At 43.8% G+C, this 22,387-nt stretch overlaps 1 protein-coding gene across 3 annotated transcripts in view; it reads left to right on the top strand.

Moving 5' to 3' along the window:
* rerg (RAS-like, estrogen-regulated, growth inhibitor) overlaps positions 1 to 22,387 on the top strand; it is a 99,959-nt gene that overhangs the window by 62,388 nt on the left and 15,184 nt on the right. For all 3 annotated transcript variants that reach the window (XM_080207820.1, XM_080207821.1, XM_080207818.1), the window contains exon 3: positions 4,560 to 4,616. In XM_080207820.1, coding sequence (XP_080063946.1) covers positions 4,560 to 4,616 — 57 coding nt within the window. The remainder of the gene's footprint in view (positions 1 to 4,559; positions 4,617 to 22,387) is intronic.

Consider the following 22,387-nt stretch of genomic DNA (forward strand, 5'->3'; position numbering starts at 1 on the left):
TCAAAGATGTGCTCCCTGTTTCCAATGTTCAAGTATGCCCAGCCCATTGCAATCACCTTTCTTGCATCTTCTGTTGAAATATTGTTTCTGATTTATATAATTCATCTATAATTCTTGACCTTCTATAATTCTTGATTTGCTGGATACCTCCTCTGTTCTTTCTAATTAACAGTGCTTTGCGTGAAGAGGCAGAGTAAGTTGAACGGATGATAGCAGAAACTAACAAAAGAGCATATATTGACAAAATGAGTCATCAAGACTAAGACAGGTGGGGGGAATATGAGATCATCCTCCTCAGGATCTGAAAAAAAGATAAAAAGGAATATTTTCTTAAAGGTCAGAGCTTTGGAGCAGCAGTGGTGCAAAAAGGAATTGAAAAGGCTAATGCTAAGTTTGGGTTCCTGTAGCATTCCTGCCTCTGAACTAGAAGCTCTGGATTCAAGTCCCACTCCAGGACTTGATGGCTAAGAAAGGTGTGTTCGTAATGCAGCCAAATGGATTGAGTGTCAACTTGTAAAGCCTTCCAACTTGTGATGGAAAGAAAATTGCAGCCTCTACCTTCGCTGTCCATAACTCCAGACTGCAACATGCACAGAAAAGTAGGTATCGCCCCAGGAACTCAGAACCCTTGGGAGCCTGGTTAGCTCAGTTGGCTGGGCAGCTCACGTGGATCAGATTGGTGCCAGCAAATCCCCACTCTGACTGGGGTGCACTCAGGACCTGTGCTCTGGGTTGGCCCTGCCTTTGTGCAGAGACCTGAAGAAGAAAAAGAAGGACATGTGAGGTTTTACCTTTAGGGAATTGGGTTCACAAATGAAAGATGTCTTTGCCAGGAATTACCTTTTTTTATTCATTTGTGGGAAATGGGTGTCACTGGCTGGCCAGCATTTATTGCCCATTCCTAGTTGCCCTTGTCCAGGGGTCAGTTGAGAGTTAACCACATTGCTGTGGCTCTGGAGTCACATGTAGGTCAGACCAGGTAAGGATGGCAGGTTTCCTTCCCTAAAAGACATTAGTAAATCAGATGTGTTTTTCCGTCAATTGACAATGGTATCATGGTCGTCAGTAGATTCTCAATTTCAGATAATTTTTATTGAATTCAAATTCCACCATCTGCTCTGGTGGGATTTGAACCCGGGTCCCCAGAACAGTTGCTGAGGTTTTATATTAATAGTCTAGCGATAAAGCCATTGGGGCTCTACTGCCCTTGGAGAAACTTGTTCAGCAACATGGTGGCACAGTGGTTAGCACTGCTGCCTTACAGCCCCAGGGACCTGGGTTTGATTCCCAGCTTGGGTCACTGTCTATATGGAGTCTGCATGTTCTCTCCATGTCTGCGTGTGTTTCCTCTAGATGCTCCAGTTTCTTCTCACTGTCCGAAAGATGTACTGGTTAGATGCATTAAAAAAATTCTCCCTCAGTGTACCTGAACAGATGCTGGAGTGTGGCAACTAGGGGATTTTCACAGTAACCTCATTGCAATGTTAATGTTAGCCTACTTGTGACAATAATAAACAAACTTGAGCTTAAAAGCCCCTTCAGTGTTTGGGCTGCATGGTGATACAGTGGTTAGCACTGCTGGCTCACAGCACCAGGGTCCCAGGTTCAATTCCAGTCTCGGGTCACTGTCTGTTTGGAGTTTGCACATTCTCCCCAGGTCTGCGTGAGTTTCCTCTGGGTGCTCCGGTTTCCTCCCACAGTCCAAAGATTTGCAGGTTATGTTGATTGGCCATGCTAAATTGACCCTAGTCTCGGGGGGTTTGGCAGGGTAAACGTATGGGGTTATGGGAATGGATTCTGGTCGGTACAGACTCGATGGGCTGAATGGCCTCCTTCTCTACTGTAGGGATTCTATGATTTAACTAGAAGGGGCATAGTACTGATTCATCAGAACGATGCAAGGGTTAAAGTGTTAAATTTTGAGATCTTAGGTTAAAAATTGATGTGTGATCTAATCAAGCTATTTAAAATAATAAAGGAATTCAAGAGAACATATTTCTTCTGGTTGGGGAATCCAGAGTAGGGATATTATTAAAATTAGAGTGATAACATTTAAGTCAGGAGGCATCTTTTCAAACAAAGGATAGTAAAAATTTGGAACTTAAATTTAGAAACCCAAACTGTGATGGATTCTGAGTGAATTTAAAGTTTCAAGGCTTTAATTGGTAGATTTTTCTTGGGGAAGGGTATCCAAGGGTACAGAGCAAAGTTGGGTAAATGGAATTGAGATATGGATCAACCAGGATCCAACTGAATGGCAAACCAGGTTTGAGAGGCCCACTGACCTACTTGTGTTCCTGTGTAAAATTCCTTTAGTCAATGGGCCTCAGGAGCACTTGGTTTGGAATCACAATAAACAAACTAGTAGGAAGTTTGGAAGGCTCGGCAAGATGAACCAATCATCTTTTCCTTTCATGTTGCAAATTTTACAGCCCTCCCACCAGTGGGATCTTCCATTCCCGCCAAAATCAGAGATCCGCCATGAAGAAAGCATCCTTTCTGCTTGTATCGCAGCTTGGTATGGCTTCTGCCCGGTCCAAGACAGCAAGAAACTACAAAGGGTTGTGAATGAAGCCCAGTCCATCACACTAACCAGCCTCCCATCCATTGACTCTGTCCACACTTGCCGCTGTCTTGGAAAAGCAATCAGCATAATCCCCCCGCACTCCGGACATCCATTCTTTCACCACCTTCTGTCAGGAAAAAGGCTGAGATCACGTGCCAAACAACTCAAGAACAGCTTCTTCCCTGCTGCCATCAGACTTTTGAATGGATCTACCTTGCATTAAGTTGATCTTCCTCTACACTCTAGCTATGATTGTGACACTTCATTTCATACCCCCTCCTTTCCTTCTCTATGAACGCTATGTTTTGTATACACACAAGAGACAATACTTTTCATTGTATCCCAATGCATGTTACAACAAATCAAATTGAATCAAGTCAAGTCAATTGATGTTTTGCATAGCTCGCTGCATTTTAAGATCTCACCCCCACTGTCTAATTTTGCCACACGGGTTACTATTTGTTACTGCTAAGGCAATAACGTACTATTGTTGCATTTTATGGGCCAACTAGATTTTCCCTGTTAGTGAATGTGCTACTGTGCATTAATTATTTTCTTTTAATAAAATTTTCCCCTTTAACTGTATGCATAATGCTGGCATCCTTCATTACTTTCAAAAACTTTCAAGCCAGGATTTTCTCAGAATGTAATTTAGCACGGAAACTTCTGAATTCATTCTAATGTATAGGCTAATAAACGATGTATTAATGGTGGCACAGTGGTTGGCCCTGCTGCCTCAATGTGCTAGGGACCCGGCTTCATTTCCGGTGTTGGAGTTTGTACATTCTGCCCGTGTCTGCGTGGGTTTCCTCCAGGTATTCCGCTTCCCTCACACAGTCCGAAGATATACAGGCTGGGTGGATGCTAAATTGACCGTTAGTGTCAGGAGGATTAGCAGGGTAAATGTGTGGGATTATGTGGATAGGGCTAGGTGGGATTGTTGTCAATGCAGCCATGATGGGCTGATTGGCCTTTTTCTGCACTGTAAGGATTTTGTGATTCCACTTGAACATAGCTATATTGTGCCACAAATACTCCCACTACAGGAACAGCGCATGGGGGATGGAAAGTGCCTGTATTTCTCAGTCAAGAATGAACTACTGTTGAAATGGTACATAGAACAGTACAGCACAAACAGGCCCTTCGGCCCACAAGTTGCGCCGATCATATCCATACCTACCAGGCCATAGAACTATCTATAACTCCCAATGCCATTAAATCCCATGTACTCATCCTGAAGTCTTTTAAAAGACCCCAGTGAGTTCGCCTCTACCACCACTGCCGGCAGCCGATTCCACTCACTCACCACCCTCTGAGTGAAAAACTTACCCCTCTGTAAGGAAGTACAGGAGTTGCATGTTTTAAATCTGCATATAGCTCTTCAATCGATTGCAGTTAGTCATTAACAAAGAGATAAGCGAACACTTTTCCATTGTTAGTTTAGAGGATGAATTTAATTCTCAGTAATCCATGATTGAGGTTGTACGTATTGGCATTCTGTCAGTGAGAACTTACAAATCTAAATAAGATCCAGCATACTGCTGGGTTTTTTTTTTGCCACTTCACTGAGGCAAGTAATTTCATTTTGACTGGTTGGAGATGTCGAAATTGTGCCTCTCTGCCCCAGTTCCATTTCTCTGCCTGTTGCGGGACCGTGACAGATTTAACAGGTTAAGAGTTGGATCTGCCACTCAAGCTGTTTTCAAAGGAAGTGGCTTGCTTAGTGGTGCATGTGAGAAGCACTTACCCTAAATATTAAAGAAGTCTCCACAAAAGGAATAATCGATACGTGAAATGACCTTTCACATAGGATGGTGGAGCACAAGCCCTGTAATGATTTAGAGAGCAATTGGATGCTGTGTTGTGGGCACTGGAGGTCACGTGGGTCCTTTTCATCCATATTTATTTTGTGATTGTGTGGAGTTTGGTTGATTTCCAATTTGTAACACGATTGGCGTTTAATAGGTACTAATTTATTTCCTTCGCTTCACAGCCATTGTGGTCCGGTTTCTGACCAAGAGGTTCATCTGGGAATATGACCCCACGCTGGGTGAGTGACACCTACATTAATATTAATGCTCTCTCCATGCCAACAGATAGTCGCTTGGTTAAGCTAATACAAATGACTGCATATGCTGACATGTTTCACATGAATGTCCCTGATATTTGTGGGTGGCGACAACCAGGAAACCTGATATCACTGGTTACCGAACACCTCGCTGAACTTAATGGCAGGCGCACATTTGAAATTTTCTTCTCGCTTTCCAAGTTGCAGCCAGTCTTATTGATTGGTGAGGTTGGTGCCTCAGAACAAGAGCAGAGAGGAGGAAATGAGAGAGTGATCTTGGGTCTTCCAAAAGACATAGACTAATTGGTGGAGTGGGCAGATAGGTGGCAGATGAAGTTCAATGTGGAGAGGTGTGAGATAGTAGGAAAAACATGATGTGGAGTTGCTAGCATTGGACTGAGGTAGGCACAGTAAGTAGTCTCACAACACCAGGTTAAAGTCCATCAGGTTTATTTGGTAGCATGAGCTTTCAGAGTGCTGTTCCTTCATCAGAGGACTCACCTGATGAAGGGGCAATGCTCCAAAAGCTTGTGTTACCAAATAAACCTATAAGACTTTAACCTGGTGTTGTGAGACCAGTTACCATGGAAAAAACATGGAGAGACAATACAAAATAAGGGATAAAATTCTACAAGGGGTATAGGAGCAGAGAGACCTGGGTGTATATGTGCATAGATCATTGAAGGTGGCAGGAGAGGTGGATAGAGCAGCTAACAAAGCATAAAGTACTCAGGGCTTTATTAATACGGACATAGAGTGCATGGTGGCACAATGGTTAGCACTGCTGCCTCACAGCACCAGAGATGTAGATTTGATTCCTGGCTTGGGTCACTGTGTGGAGTTTCACGTTCTCCCTGTGTTCTGTGTGAGTTTCCTCCCACAGTCCAAAGATGTGCAGGTTAGGTGCATTGGCCATATTAAATTCTCCCTCAGTGTTCCTGAAAGGCACCAGAATGAGGCGAGTGGGGGATTTTCACAGCGACTTCATTGCAGTGTGAATGTAAACCTACTAGTGACAATAATAAATAAACTTCAGTTTAATTTAAGAGCGTGGCTGTTATGCTGAACTTATACAATACATCAATTGTAGACCCCTTGCACAGTTCTGGGCTATAAGAAGGATGTGAACACCTTGGAGTACGCATGAAGTTTTCAAAAATTGTTCCAAACATGAGGGATTTTAGTTATGAGGATATTGGCGAGGTTGGGATTATTCTCCTCGGAGAGAAGAAGACTAAGAGGAGGTTTGATAGAGATGTTCAGAACAGTGAAGGGGCTGGACAGAGTAGATAGGGAGAAACTGTTCCCACTCGTAAAATATTTATAGTGATTTACAGGAATAACAAAAGTGATGTGAGAAATTAGCCTTTTCAGACAGTGAGTGATCCAGGTCTGGAATACGCTGCCTGGAATTGTACTGGAGGCAGATTCAATCGAGGTATCCAAGAGGGCATCAGATTATTATTTGAAGAGTGAGTGTGAGGAAAAAGGCAGAGGAATGGCACTAAGTAATGATGCTTGTTTGAAGAGCCAGGACAGACACAAAGGGCTGAATGGCTTCCTCCTGCAGCATAACCACTCAGTGACTCTAGGTTTGGGTGGTGTGGAGACTGAAGTATAGGTCAGGGGAGATGAATCATGGTCATGGGGGATACGGGGGCACAGTTTATGGGAAAGTTAGCCTGATATTGGGGGGTACGGAGGCAGTGCGAGATGGTGTGGATGGAGGAATGGTCATTGTGGGAATGTACTTTCGCTCTACCTAGCCCACAAGCAGTGCTGGAAAGGCACGTATCTGCAAGATCTGACTTCTTGTGCCACCCATTGGTTGTTGGACTTCCCGACATTTGGGAATCCTGGCCGGCATTTATCACAACTGAAAGGCTGTTAAAATTTGGGATGTGCCGGTCTTGAACGTATGTAAATAATGGACTTGCCTCTTAAGGGCAGGTTAGTTAGCCCACCCCAAGTCTGCCCCCATTCAAACTAGCTTGGGTGCTTCTCGGGAATGTTGGGTTTGAGTTTTAGATTTCTGAAATTATAATGTACCCCCGTGTAATGTTACGCCCCTTTGGCAGTGAATTTGGAACTGGGGGGTATTTAATCTTACAGAGGGTATTGAATTGAGCGAGAGAGTGGCAGTTGGGGATCATGGTGATTTCCTGTCTTTGCCTGATTAATCCCAAGGCAGGAGGGCTTGAGAAGTGCCCTCCCTCCTGGACACACATTGAGGCCCGTAAGTGAGTAATTAATGGCCACTTGTGAGCCTTAACCTGCCATCACGTGTATTCGACCAGTAATGAGTCTGGCAATTACCACGTTCAAATTCAGTGCCTGAATGAGGGATCCGGTTTTTGGGGAGGGGGATGTCAGTGGAGAGCTATCACTCTGTCCTTTCTTCGGACCTCCTCCTCCAGCAACCCCCTCTCCATGATCCCCAGTCTGCCCTCACTCACGTGTGGCCTGGGTCCCTCATCGGTCCTAGGCTTTATTGGGTGCGTTCCTGTCACCAATCACTGTTCACGGTGGCACTGACAGACAGTAGGGAGCCTCCCGCCTCTGATTGGTTAGCAGATTGTGGGGGCAGGACCCCCACCCTCAATGTCCTTGATCAAAGGGGAGGCTTGTATTGGCCAGATGAGGGAAAATAATTTTGGCAGGGCTTCCCAATGGAGGCAATGTGAGCTCATACCAGTTCTCAAGCTGGCAACTTAAGACCACTGTCACCAACACTGGTAGGGGGATTGAAGTTAGGAGTCACAGCGTCATGTTGCAACTGTACACAACTCTGGTGCGGCCGCACTTGGAGTACTGTGTGCAGTTCTGGTCCCCACATTACAGGAAGGATGTGGAGGCTTTGGAGAGGGTGCAGAGGAGGTTTACCAGGATGTTGCCTGGTGTGGAGGGGAAGTCCTATGAGGAGAGACTGAGGGATTTGGGGTTGTTTTCACTAGAAAGAAGGCGGCTAAGAGGGGATCTTATTGAAACATATAAGATGATTAGAGGTTTAGATAGGGTGGATAGTGATAGCCTTTTTCCTCGGATGGAGAAAGCTAGCACGAGGGGGCATGGCTTTAAATTAAGGGGGGGTAGTTATAGGACGGATGTCAGGGGTAGGTTCTTTACCCAGAGGGTGGTGAGGGACTGGAATGCCCTGCCTGCTGCGGTTGTAAATGCGCCTAGTTTGGGGGCGTTTAAGAGATCCGTGGATAGGTTTATGGACGAAAAGGGATTGGTTTAGATTAGTGGGTCATTGTTTTTTTTTAACTGGTCGGCGCAACATCGTGGGCCGAAGGGCCTGTTCTGCGCTGTAATGTTCTATGTTCTATGTTCTAACATAAAATTCCACTTGACATGGGGGTTTGAATTTACCCCAGAGTTGTGGTTAGATGAAAGCTGCTGCCTGCCTTGAAAATATCAGACTTGATATGAAGATGCTGGGAATCTTAAAGCGCATTGAGTTAGGAAAATTCCTGGGACCTGATGAAATGTGTTCGAGGACGTTGTGGGAGGCTAGGGAGGAAATTGCGGGTCCCCTAGCAGAGTTATTTAAATCATCAACAGCCACAGGTGAGATACCTGAAGATTGGAGGGTGGCAAATGTTGTGCCTTTGTTTAAGAAGAGCAGCAGGGAAAAGCCTGGAAGCTACAGGCTGGTGAGCTCCGCATCTGTAATGGGTAAGTTGTTAGAAGGAATTCTGAGAGATAGGATCTGCAGGCACTTAGAGAGGCAAGGACTAATGGCATGGCAGTTGGCATGGCTATGTGAGTGGAAAATTGTGTCTTATAAAATTGATTGAGCTTTTTGAAGAGGTAACCAAGAAGGTTGATGAGGGCAGTTGATTTTATCTATATGGACTTTAGCAAGGCCTTTGACAAAGTGCTGCATGCTCAATTGTTGCACGAGGTTAAATCTCATGGGATCCAGGTTGAGGTAGCCAATTGCATACAAAATTGGCTTGAAGACAGAGGATGTTGTAGAGACCCACCTCCCTGCCCTATCCCCATAACCCTGGGCATTTACCATGGCTAATCCACTTAACCTGCACATCTTTGGACTGTGGGAGGAAACCACACAGACATGGGGAGAATGTACAAAATCTACACAATCACCCAAGGCTGAAGCAAACCAGGGTCTCTGACACTGTGAGCCCGCAGTACCAACCACTGTGCCATCTGGTTTTGAGTTTCTTTTTTCATTATAAACTTTGTTTGCTCATTCTAACGTTAACAAGAGTCATTGGTTTGTGAAGTTAAATGCTACACAACACAGTAGGATGTGTGATCATGAAGTGTGAGCCGTTGCTTTGGTTATCTGCTCAGTACTTGAGATGTTTGCTATGTGCCATCCACCCAATAAAGCAAAGAAAGGACATGCATTTATGCAGGAGAGGCAAGCAAAGGACCTGAAGGAGGAAATAAGTGGCCAGGGCATAAATAGAGTTATAGAACTGGAGCGTAAAAATAAAGTGAGAGGAACTGTTATTAAAAATGAATGAGCTGCTTGTCAAATAATGCGCACGGTATCCAAAATAAAAAGGGGAAGTGTAGGAAATAATGTATCCTGAAAAACTAGATATGGTAGGGTTTACCAAGACGCGGTTACAAGAGGGAAAATAAGGACTGGGAGTTAAACAATGCAGGATATAAAATATTTAATAAATGCAGAGGGGGGGAACGTGGAACCATAGTAGCCTCACTTATTAAAGATAATGTAATGTCAGTCAAAAAGTGTTATTGCCATCAATAAGACAGAAATGGAATCCATGTGAGTAGTGGTAATTGAGGTGGCCGACAGGAAGGCAAAGGACAAAAATTGCAAAACAAATCAGGGACGTTATTAAAAATCATCGAATAATAATCACAGGGCTTTTTCAATTATAACAATGTTGATTGACTAGTAGGAAAGGGATGAGTGAACGGAGTTCCAGCAATCTGTAGAGGACTACGCTCTAACCCAGTATGCAAGAGAATGAATGAGAGCAGATGAGAGAAACAAAAGTGGGCTATATTTAGGCAATAATGACCATAATACAATACACTTCAAAATAATAGTTGAAAAGGACATGGGCGACATGGGAGGCCAAATGGTTAGCACTGCTGCCTAACAGTGCCAGAGGCCCCGATTCAATTCCGGTCTCGGGTCACTGTCTGTGCGGAGTTTGCACTATCTCTCCGTATCTGCCTAGGTTTCCTCTGGATGATCCAGTTTCCTCCCACAGTCCAAAGATGTGCGGGTTAGGTTGATTGGCCATGCTAAATTGAGCCTAGTATCAGGGGGATTAGCAGGGTTAATGAATGGGGTTGCGGGAATAGGATCTAGATGGGATTGTGGTCGGTACAGTTTTGATGGGTTGAATGGCCTTCTCCTGTGTTGTAGGGATTCTATGACAATGGCATGATGAAGACCAGGGTAATAGATTTGTGAAGATTATTCTGAGGGTCTGAGACTGAAACTTGAAACAATAAAATGGATTGTGATTTTGGTAACAATGATGTAGAACATGAATGGGAAGCTTTTGAAAAGATGTTCAGCAGAATTTAGGAAAAATATTTTCCACTTTAAAAAAAATAATTAAACATTAATGCAATACTGTGGGTGTAAAAACACCCGAGGGAATGGAACTAGACATGTTCTAAGTTACAAGGATATGCATGAGGAGGAAGAAACTGAGGAAGCGAGGCGAGAAGTTGAAAAAAAACAAATATAAAACTAAATTATTAAAGAACATAAAACAGTAAATTATTCTAAAGGCACATAAATAATAAAACAAAAGTTTGGATGGGAATTAGGGCACCCTAGGAATGGATAAGATAAAATCACAAGCAGCAATGATTGAATGGAAGAAATATAAAATAACAACTTTTACTGGGATCAATTGGACTTCAGAAGATTGTGTGAAAAAAAGATGGGTATAAAATGGTATGTGCACTTAAAATTTATTTTAAAATATTCAAAATTAAATAAATTTGTCAAACCCAAAGTGAACACAAAAACACAAGAATAAAAGGGTTAGGAGCAGGAGTAGGCCATTCAGCCCTTCGATTTAAAGTTTAAGTTTTATTTATTAGTTACAAGTAAGGCTTACATTAACACTACAATGAAGTTACTGTGAAATTCCCTTAGCTGCCACATTCTGGCATCTGTTCGGGTCAATGCACCTAAACCAGTGCATCTTTCAGAATGTGGAGGAAGCTGGAGCATCCAGAGGAAACCCACACAGCTACGGGGAGAATGTGCAAACTCCACACAAGCAGTGACCCAAGCCGGGAATTGACCTGGGTCCCTAGCACTGTGAGGCAGCAGTGCTAACCACTGCGCTACCTTACCACTCTCTTGCTCCCCCTTTCAATAGGATCATGGCTGATCTGGCTGTGCTTTCAAGTCCACTCTGTTTTCTTCTCTGCCCCATAACCTTGACACTCTTATTGAACAAAGAGGGTAAAACCCTGATCCAGCGAGATTCCATCTGCACTATTAAAATAATCTAGAGATGAGACAGCTGAGACATTACTCCACATATTAAGTAATTTGTTAGATCTATATTCATTCCCAGTCCTCATTTTTCCCTTATAGCTATGTCTTGGTAATCCATCCCATTCCTATTTCCTTCGGATATGGCATTGCTTACAGTATCGAATAGCTACCACAGCACTTATACTTAAGAAGGTAGAAGGATTGGTTAGCTCAGTGGGCTAAATGGCAGGAGCTTGTTGCGGAACGACACCAATAGCACAGGTTCAATTCCCATACCGGGTGTGATATTCAGGGAGGCCTTGCTTCCTCACCTGGCCCCACTGCTTGCGGAGTGGCTCCCCTCAAACTACGAGTAGACAAAATGGCTGTCTGATAGCGAGGGGTGCCGATGGCCCTTTGGGACTATGGCTGGATGAATAGTGAATGAATGTCCAAGAAGGGAGGCGGAACTTGTCCAGGGAGCAATAGGCCAGTCAGCTTAACATTGGTGGGAGGAAAGATAATGGAATCCCCATTAAAGGAGATAATAGAAAAGCATCTAGAAACCGAAAAATAATCGTGAGCAGCAGAATTGGATTTCAAAGGGAACGTCTTGCTTGACCATCCTTATTAAACTCTTCGAAACTGTAACAGAGAGAGAGAAGTTAAAGCTGAATTAAATACAATTTATCTGGGCTTCAGGAGGTGCCACATATAGATTATTGAATTAGGTGAAAACACACAACATCAGAGAACATGTCGCAGAATGGATAGTTAATTGACTCCAAGTAGAAAGCAGAGAGTATAAGTACAAGGCAGCTATTTAGTAGAACAAGGTAGCAAATGGGATTCCACAAGGATCAGTGCGCGGTTTATATTAATGACTTTGATTTCAGAATCAACAGCAAAATTTCTAAATTTTCAAACATCTCCAAATCGGTGATGAAGGCTGCGGAGTTAATCCTAAAGATAACTGCAGTAAATTGACAAGAAGGCAAAAATAAATTTGCACAACACGCATATAATTGGCAAATGAATTTCAACACAGATGAGTGTGAGATTGTTGTCGTGGGATAAGTTAGGATGATTTGAGTCTAAATGGGAGAGAGGAATCTCAAGAGTACAAATCTCTAGAAGTTGTGAGGCTGAAGAGAAAACAAACCAGGCGTTTGAGTTTATTTCTAGAGGGATAGAATTGAGAAGCAAAAAAGTCATGTTGAACTTGTGTTGAACTTGGTTAGACCACACTTATGAGTACTTTGTGCTGTTTGGCTTGGTATGTTATTAAAAGTATATAAGAGGCAGTGGAGAGAGTGCAAAAAAAGATTTATAAGGATGGGGACTTATTTGCAATAAGGAACTTGCTCGATCAAGAGAAATGGTTGGGGTAAATGGTATTGAAACTAAATAAACACTTGAGGGAAAAGGGAACAGAGGGTTATGATGGCAGAGTCTGATAAGGAAGGATGAATAGAGACTTGGGTGACACGGTCTAGTTAAAACTAACAGTCTGTTTCCATGTCGGTCTGAGGTGTTTATCTGCTTCATTGAAACCTTGGTCCAAACATAGAGAAAACAGCTGAATTCAAGAGATGAGGTGAGAGTGATTGCCGTGACATCAAAGCAATATTCGACTGAGTTTGGCATTCCTACCAAAACTGGAGTTTAATGGAATCAGAGGAAAAATGCTCTGTTGGTTAGAGTCATAGCTAGATGGTTGTGTTTGTTGGAAGTCAATCATCTCAGTCCCAGGACATCATTGCAGGTGTTCTTCAGGGTAGTGTCCGAGGCCCAAATATCTTCAGCTTCAGCGATAACCTTCTTTCCATCATGAGGTCAGGAGAGGGGATGTTTGCTGATGATGCATAATGTTCAGCACCATATCCTGAAGCAGTCCCTGTCCATATGTAACGTGATCTGGGCAGCATTCAGGTTTGGGTTGATAAGTGGGAAGTAATATTTGTGCTGCATTATGCCAGGTAATGACCATCTCCAACAAGAGATAATCTGATCATCACTCCTTGACATTCAGTGGTATTCCTATCATTAAACCCTCGCTGTCAACATCCAGGAGATCATCATTGACCAGAAACTGAATTGGACCAGCCATATAAATACTGTGATTACAAAAGCAGATCAGAAGCTGAGCATTCCAGCGTGAGTAACTCACCTCCTGACTCCCCAAAGTGTGCTGACCATCTACAAGACACAAGTAGGTTGGATGCTGGAATAATCTGCACTTGCCTGGATAAGCGCAGCTCCAAAAACATTCAGGAATCTTGACACCATCCAAGACCAAGACTCCCACTTGATTGGCATCCCATGCACCACCTTCAACATTTACTCCCTCCATCGCTGGCACACATTGGCAGCAGTGTGTACCATCTGGAAAATGAGCTTCAGGAACTCACCAAGGCTCCTTCGACAGCACCTTCCAGACCTCAATCACCAAGAAGGACAAGGGCAGCAAATGCAAGGGAATACCACTACTTGCAAATTCGGACTTGGAAATCTATCAGCATTTGTCCACTGTCACCGAGTCAAAATCCTGAAACACTCTAACAGCACTGTGAGTGTACCTAAACCACATGGACTGCAGTGGTTTAAGGTGACTTGCCACCACCTTCTTGAGGGCAATTAGGGATGAGCAATAAATACTGGTCCAGCCAGCGATGCTCCAAATAAACTAAAGAAATCAGATCTGTCAGGTTAACGTGAAGTGACTGTTTTAGGTTAAGCAGCAGCTATTTTGTCCATAACGAGGTCCCGTAAAGAGCAATGAAATGTATAAACTATATTGGTATTGGTTGATTGTAGGAGGTGAATTTGGGAGCGTTCCTTTCCTTCAGTATTGGGCACGGTGTATTTAACATTCTACCTGAACTAAAAGGTAGGCTGAAGATTAATGCTTCTGTTAAAGTTTAAACCCTCTGTACTGTCTCAGCACCATGCTGGGTTGTAAGCCTAGAAGTGGAAAATTCACTATTTATCAGAGAAACTAATATTGGAGCTCTGCGTGAAGCGATTTGAGAACATTGTCGATCACCTTGTTTGGTGACTTGTGTTTGTCGACTTGTGTTTGTCTTTTGAACAGAGAATTTTCATTTTGTGCTGTGACCACCCCATAATCTTTTGGACTTGGATGATTCAGTTTAGTGCCAGTTATATATACCTGCTTGCATTTGGGTTTGAGCCCTTTCACTTTCATTTTTGAGGAGATGTTGTAGTAGTGGTAATGCCACTGTGTGAGTAATGCTGAGGCTAATGCCCTGAGGAAGCAGGTTCAAATCCCACCATGGCAGCTGGTGCATTTTAAATTAAAATACTTAATTTGAAAAAAAAATCTGGAATTGAAAGCTAGTCTAAGTTAATGGTGCCATGAAATTATAATCCATTGGGTGTAAAAACCCATCTCATTAACTAATGTCCATTTGAGAAGGAAACTTTCACTGTTGCTGGGTCAAAACTCCCTCGCTATCAGCACTATGGATGTACCAACTCCACACAGACTGCAGCCATTCAAGGAAACAGCTCACCACCACCTTCTCGAGGGCAATTGGCAATGGGCAATAGTTGCTCGCCCAGCCAGCGACACCCACACCTATATGATTGAACAAAAAAAAACAATCTGCCATCCATTCCTGGTCTGGCCTACACATGACTCCTGACTTGCAGTAGTGTAGCTGGAAGTTAACTGCCCACTGAGATGGCCTAGCAAGCTACTCAGTCGTATAGAATGGCTAGCACTCGAGGTGTAACTGTACCAGATGGACTTTAGCAGTTCAGGAAGTTGGCTCATAACTGTGTTCTTAAGGCCATATAAACCGACAAATGATAGCCTTATCAATACATCACAGGAATAAATTTAGAAGTATGATTCCTAGGGAGGAAACTTTCAGTCCATTAAATCGTCTTGTGAGGTGTGAATGAAAAATAGTTGATTCAGTATTGGCTTAAATTCAACTTATTCACACTGCAAGTATCATTGGCATTTGTCTATGGGGATCATTTTGGTGAATTTTATGATGCTTGAAACCAATTTTATGCTTAAACGTTGGAAGATTGAGGCAAGACAGGAAGAACTTGATTACACTTGGTTTGTTGTGCTGTTACATTCATTACTTTGTGTGATTGGTTTATGATGCATTTGGACTTGTGTTAGGTTGTGGTGGTGTTAATGTTTACAAGAATGAATCTGGACTTGATTATAATAAACTATGCCCCCTTAAATTATAAACCCATTTAAAGGAGGTAGCCTGATTAATTTTACAAATTCGAATTTATTGTCCCAACACAGACAAGCTTATTAACTTACTACCTGCTGTTCAGTTAACCCTTAAGCAAAAGAAAGATATTTTTTCATAACCTGAAGACATTCAAAGGTTCTTCACAGCCTTTTAAAATATTATTTCATGGGATGTGACTGGCTAGGTCAGGATTTATTGCACAGGATTTATTGTACATCTTCCCCTGAGGAGGTAATGGTGAGTGGCTTGCTTCAACAATTGCAGTCTGTGCAGTGTAGGTACTCCCGCAGTGTAGGTACTCCCGCAGTGTTGTTAGCGAGGGAGTTCCAGGACTTCAGACCAATGAGAGGGAAGGAACAGCAATACTGTTCCAAGTCAGAATAGTGTGTAACTTGGCAGGAAACTTACAAGTGGTGATGTTTGCAAGTACCTACTGCTCTTGTTCTTCTAGGTGGTAGAGGTCTCGGGTATGAGTGTTGCGTGGTGGTACGGTGATTAGCACTGCTGCCTCACAGCACCAGGGACCTGGATTCGATTCCCGGCCTTGGGTCACTGTCTGTGTGGAGTCTGCGTGTTCTCCCATGTCTCCGTGTTTCCTTCGGGTGCCCTGGTTTTCTTTCACAGTCTGAAAGATGTGCTGGATAGGTGCATTGATCCGAACAGGCACCGAAGTGTGGCGACTAGGAGAATTTCACAGTAACTTCATTGCAGTGTTAACGTAAGCCTCGCTTATGACTAATAAGTAAACTTTACTTTGCTGTCGAAGAACTGTATAAACTGTTGCAATATTCCTGCTGAATGATGCCTTGTCGATGGGAGAAAGATTTGGGATTTTAGGAGTTGAATTACTAGCCACAGAATTCCCAGCTTCTGATCTGTGCTTGTATTTATGTGGCTGATCCAGATTAGCCTGTGACCAATAGTGACCATCTCAACAACAATTAAACAACATATTGTATCCATAAAGCATCTTTTCCCCAACGAATCCCTTGAGCAATGTGCTGGAGAAAAATGATTAGCCTGAAACAAACACAGCCATCCTCCTTTGTAAGTAGTCTCACAACACCAGGTTAAAGCTCAACAGGTTTATTTGGTAGCAAGAGATGTCAGAGCACTGCTCCTTCATTAGGTGAGTGGTGACCTGAAGAAGGAGCGAAACTCCGAAAGCTTTGTGCTACCAAATAAACCTATTTGTGAGACTACTTACTGCGCCTACCCCAGTCCAATGCCAGCAACTCTATATCAAGTCCTCCTTTGTGTTACATATGGTTCCAACCAGTGGAGAGTTTCCAAACCACCTCCGCACCCCCTCCCCACACCCCTCTTCCCAATTCCCAATAACTTCAACTTTTCTTGGGCTCCTTAATGGCACACTGTCAAAATCCACCTTGAGGTGCTCTCAGTGTCACTCTCCCTATGTCTCCGGAATTCAGCTCTTGTCCATATTGGGCCAAGGTTGTAACGAAGTCTGCAGCCAAGTGATTAGTGAGAGAGAAAGAAGAGGTATGAAGACTTAAAAAAAAATACATTTTTTAAAACATTCAGAGTTTCCTATCAGTAGGAATGAAGCTTCAAATGCTGGAAATCTCCGTCCTTGTTCGCCGTGGGATTCTCCAGTGCTTCTGATGGATCTTTGGCCGGAATGCCTTATTTTCTGTTCCCACTTTGTAGGTGAGGTGGCCACGGATGAGACTGGAGAATCCCGCCTGTAGTCTCAATTCTTCCCTTTCTGAGCTGACTGGATCAGGAATGTTTAATGTATCCTCATGTCATTAAGTACCTGCCCCAGTGTTCCACATTGATTTTGCAGCAGGAATGCAGCAATTTCTTGGAACTCAGGGAAAATTGAGGGCAAACTCTTGTTCTCACCAGTGGAATGGCAAAGTCACACAACAATTTGTGGCCAGTCGCAACTCTGGAAATCTCCCACCCATCTGGGGACTGGAAATTACTGCCCTTCCGTTAAATTGTTCTTCCCATGATTTGTGGGATTGAAAAATTCACCTTTATTTCTTCCTCGCCACAGATTGCTGTGTTATTTACACACTAGTGATAATGTAGGTGTTAAACTCACTTGTTAACTTCGGATCTAATTCTGGTTCCTTGCTGATTTTTGAAAGGTGCTATAGAAACGCACCTTATTTTATCTATCCTTGCACTCACTGGCCATTCTGTGGCACAGTGGGTAGCATCGCTGCCTCACACCACCACGGAAGTGGGTTCAATTCCCAGGTTGGGTCACTGTCTGCGTGGATTTTGCACGTTCTCCCCGTGTCTGCATGGGTTTTCTCCGGGTGCTCCTGTTTCCTCCAAAGATGTGCAGGTTAGGTGGATTGACCATGCTAAATTTCCCCTTAGTGTCAGTGGGACTAGCTCGGGTAAATGCATGTGGTTATGGGGGTAGGGCCTGGGTCAGCACAGACTCAATGGGCAGAATGGCCTCCTTCTGCATGGTAGGATTTAATGATTCTGTGGAAAGGGATAGAACTAAAACAGGATATCTGTCATTAATTGAACATTATTAAACCACCCTAAAGAAAGGTATAGATATATGGAGATGGAAGGTTGTCACCAATATATTCTTGATTGTCCTCCTATGCTGTCACGTCTATGATTCTGTAGTGTGAGGATAAAGCTACATGTTTCTAGTCCTAGCAAAGAGCTCTGCACACTGAGCGCCGAGGCCAGTGACCCCTGAAATATTTTCTGTCAATTAAAATGAATGGACAAGGATCCCTGTGGAGTTTGCTGACCCCTGTTTCTCACTTTGTGGATATGTGTCCCTGGCATTAAGCTCCACGCCAGGACCAAAAATTTATTAAATTCAATCATTTAACCTACAAGAAAATGTTTCTCAGACTTCATAAATGTATCTTTACACAAACATCTGCACACTTCAATTTGGGATAAAAGGCAGATTGGACCTCAGCCAGGTTTTTCAGATTGCTTCAGTGCTGTCCCGTTAATCTGTTTTAATATGAGGACAAACACGGAGCTCACTCAATAATTAACAGGCGATGCCGGTGATTCCTGCTGTAAGGTGCGAAACATAGTTCGGTATCATTAAAGTATTTGTTGTCTTGGGTGGTTCAAGTGTAAACATTAACTACTAGAAACTATATACACAGGTACAGTAAAGATCAAAGCTAACCACTGTCTCCATGTTTGCTTCTACACATGGCGTGCTATCTAACACTGTGTTGACCCCTCAATGCAAGTCATGTGTTCCCTTCCTTCAGTGTGTGGCTGGTACTGTACTCAGCCCCATGTTAAACGTTTACGTGAGAGACCCTTAAACTGCAGCTCCCACTAAAGTTTTGACATGTTATCCCTGGACAGACAAATTCTAATGGTTGAGCAATTATGTTTGGAGCCTACTGTCTGAAACTCCAGCTCAGTGGCACAGTGGTTAGCATTGCTGCCTCACAGTGTCAGGTACCCAGGTTCAATTCCAGCCTCGGGTGGTTTCCTGTGTGGAGTATGCACATTCTCTCAGTGTCTGTGTGGGTTTCCTCCATAGTCCAAAAATCATGCTGGTTAGGTACATGCTAAATTCTCCCTCTGTGTACCCAAGTAGAGTAAGGCAACTAAGGGATTTTCTGACCAACTTCATTGCTGTGTTAATGTCAACCTACTTGTGACACTAATAAATAATAAATTTCCTCCCCTCTCTGCTACTTTCTCCTTTAAAAATACCCCAATGTTTTTAACTCCTCCATCCCCCATTTTAATCTTACCTATCAGGACTCAGTGTCTGTTTTCCCTCACTTTATTGTGATTTTTTTAAAATTTATTTGTGGGACATGGGCATTGCTGGCTGGTCAGCATTTATTGCCCATGGCTAGGCCATTTCAGAGAACAGTTGAGAGTCAACCACATTGCTGTGGCTCTGGAGTCACATGTAGGCCAGACTGGGTAAGGACGGCAAATTTCCTGCCCTAAAGGACATCAATGAACCAGATGGGCTTTTCCGACACTTGACAATGGTTTCATGGTCATCAGTAGATTCTTAATTCCAGATTTTTTAAAATGAATTCAAATTCCACCATGGAACATTAGCTGAGCTTCAGGATTAATATTTTAGCAGCAATACCACTCACCATCGCCTTCCCAAAGATGTATATCCTTTTTCTAATATTAAAGGGACTGCAACTGTAAGTTGCAAATATTATTCAACGAATGAAAGCGTAACTTGTCTAAACAAACTTTTACAAGACAAAATTTTTAGAAGACATACAATCAAGTCTTCTGAGTTGGCATTGAACCATGTTACATTTTGCCAACTTTAAGAGAGTTAAAGTTGTTCCATAGTTTTTTTGAGGTAGTGTATATAGTAGAAGTTATTTTACTTTCTGGTCTGTACGATGTTGATAGTACATCTCATAGAGATACAGGGTGGGATTTTCTACCCCTTCGTGCTGGCAGGAATTTACAGTCCCAGTGTGGTGCCCCCAACATTTGGTGGCAGTGAGGGCTGTGTTCGACGGGAAATCCTGTTTGACAATGGCAGGACCAAAGATCTCCCACCGCCAGCCACTGGCAAGCTGCCCTCCATTGCCACAAATTGTGTGGCAGTTCCTCCCGCCCACAGTCTCATTCATTGGTATTTTGTTGGATTTCACCAATTATTGGCAGGAGAAGTTAACTTTGCAAAGAATGAGTATGACAGCATAGTAGTTAGCACTGCTGCCTCACAGCACAAGGGACCCAGCTTCAATTCTAACCGTGGGTGACTGTAATGTGGAAGCATAGAAATCATAGAAACCCTACAGTGCAGAAGGAGGCCATTCAGCCCATTGAGTCTGCACCAACAACAATCCCACCCAGACATTATCCCTGTAACCCCACATATATACCCCACTAATCCCTCATCCCAGGGCCCTTGGGTGCGTTGGCCATGCTAGATTGCTCCTTTCTTGTACATTTTTGGACTGTTGGAGGAAACTGGAGCACCTGGAGGAAACCCACACAGATACGGGGACAACATGCAAACTCCACATAGACAGTGACCCAACTGGGAATCGAACCCAGGTCTCTGTAGCTATGAGACAGTAGTGCTAACCTACTGTGCCACCGAGCCGAGTTTGTACATTCTCCCTGCATCTGTGTGGGTTTTCTCTGGGTGCTCCGATTTCCGCTCACAGTTCAAAAATGTGCAGGCTAGGTAGATTGGCCATACTCAATTGCCCCTTAGTATCCCAAGATGTATAGGTTAGGTGGAGTAGCCATGGTAAAGGGTAGGGTTATGGGGATAGGATGGGCTTAGATCCTGCTTCAGAGAGCTGGGGCTGACCCTATGGGCTGAATGGCCCATGAGTTGAGGAGGAACTTCTTCACTCAAAGGGTGGTGAATCTCTGGAATTCTCTGCCCATTGAGGTGGTGGAGGCTGCCTCGCTCAATATTTTTAAGACGTGGGTTGATAGGTTTTTGATAGGCAAGGGGATTAAGGGTTATGGGGAGAGGGCGGGAATGTGGAACTGAGCCACGACAGATCAGCCATGATCTTATTGAATGGCGGGGCAGGCTCGAAGGGCTAGATGGCCTACTCCTGCTCCTATTTCTTATGTTCTTATGGCCTCCTTCTGCACTCTAGGGATCCCGTGGAAATAAATTGAAATGTGAAGAAACGCAAACCTCAGGGGCTCATTGCTTCCACGTTTAACACGACTAAATATACAGTGACGAGGCCAATAAAACGATAACTTTTTTTTTACTGTGACTTGTAAAGGGAAATGGTTAAAATAATCTTGTGTGGAAGTGGAATTAGCCGTGACACAGGTCACAGCAATTAAACGATAATCTGAAAGAGCGTTTGTTGTGTTGTCCTGAGGGAATGGCAACCCTTCACAGTGATATACAGGATAGGTTCTGAAACAGAGGAATGTTGTATTGAAAGCAGCTATTGGAAACATCTGAAAGTTCCTGCTTATCATTTAGTTATAAGGTCACAAGGATAAAGTCATTGAGGCAGTTCTTCCCAATGTGGAGCCTTGCTCATGAGAATACAGATTGAAGAGGGGGCAAGGAGGTCGTTGCAGCTCGCGGGCGCTGAGTGTTTTTCCGGCAATTGAGATCCGGAGAAACAAACTGACCTCACTGCCTCATGCTCTTGTGTTTCCAAGCTGGAGCCTTGCTGGATTCACCACCCAGAGAATGGAAATCCAACTAAACTACAGCCGGTTGAGCTAACAGGCAGAACGGATGAGACATCAATACGATATGAAAAGAGGACAGTGTTTGCTGAAAAGCGAGGTTCTGATGTCCTTGTAACTGGTTGTGGAGAGAGATGAGCTGGGGTTATTGTGCTTAAACCTAATGATTTCTTCAGTCACACTGTGTGGACAGAGCACCGGATGGCATAGTGGTTAGCACTGCTGCTTCACAGTGCCAGGGACCTGGGTTCGATTCCTGGCTTGGGTCACTGTCTGTGCAGAATCTGCACATTTTCCTCTGTCAGTATGGGTTGCCTCCGGGTGCTCTGGTTTCCTCCCACATTCGGAAAGATGTACTGGTTCGGTACATTGACCCGAACAGGCGCCTGACTGTGGCAACTAGGGGGAGTTTCATATAACTTCATTGCAATGTTAATTATAGAATCATAGAACCATACAGTGCAGAAAGAGGCCCTTCGGCCCATCGAGTCCGCGCCGACCACAATCCCACCCAGGCCCTACCCCCATATCCCTACATATTATACCCACTAATCCCTCTAACCTACGTGTCCCCGGACACTAAGGGGCAATTTCCTAGCATGGCCAACCAACCTAACCCGCACATCTTTGGACTGTGGGAGGAAACCGGAGCACCCGGAGGAAACCCACACAGACACGAGGAGAATGTGCAAACTCCACACAGACAGTGACCCGAGCCGGGGATCGATCCCAGGACCCTGGAGCTGTGAAGCAGCATTGCTAACCACTGTGCCACCGTGCTGCCCAATGTAACTTCATTGCAGGGTTAATGTAAGCCTTATTTGTGACTGATAAATATACTTTTACTTTACACTGAGAACGGTGTGCTGATGGAGTAAAGTGTGAGGGAAGCAGGA

Source organism: Carcharhinus amblyrhynchos, chromosome 19, assembly GCF_965287045.1.
Source record: "Carcharhinus amblyrhynchos chromosome 19, sCarAmb.v2.hapA, whole genome shotgun sequence".
NCBI classification, from domain to species: Eukaryota; Metazoa; Chordata; class Chondrichthyes; order Carcharhiniformes; family Carcharhinidae; genus Carcharhinus; species Carcharhinus amblyrhynchos.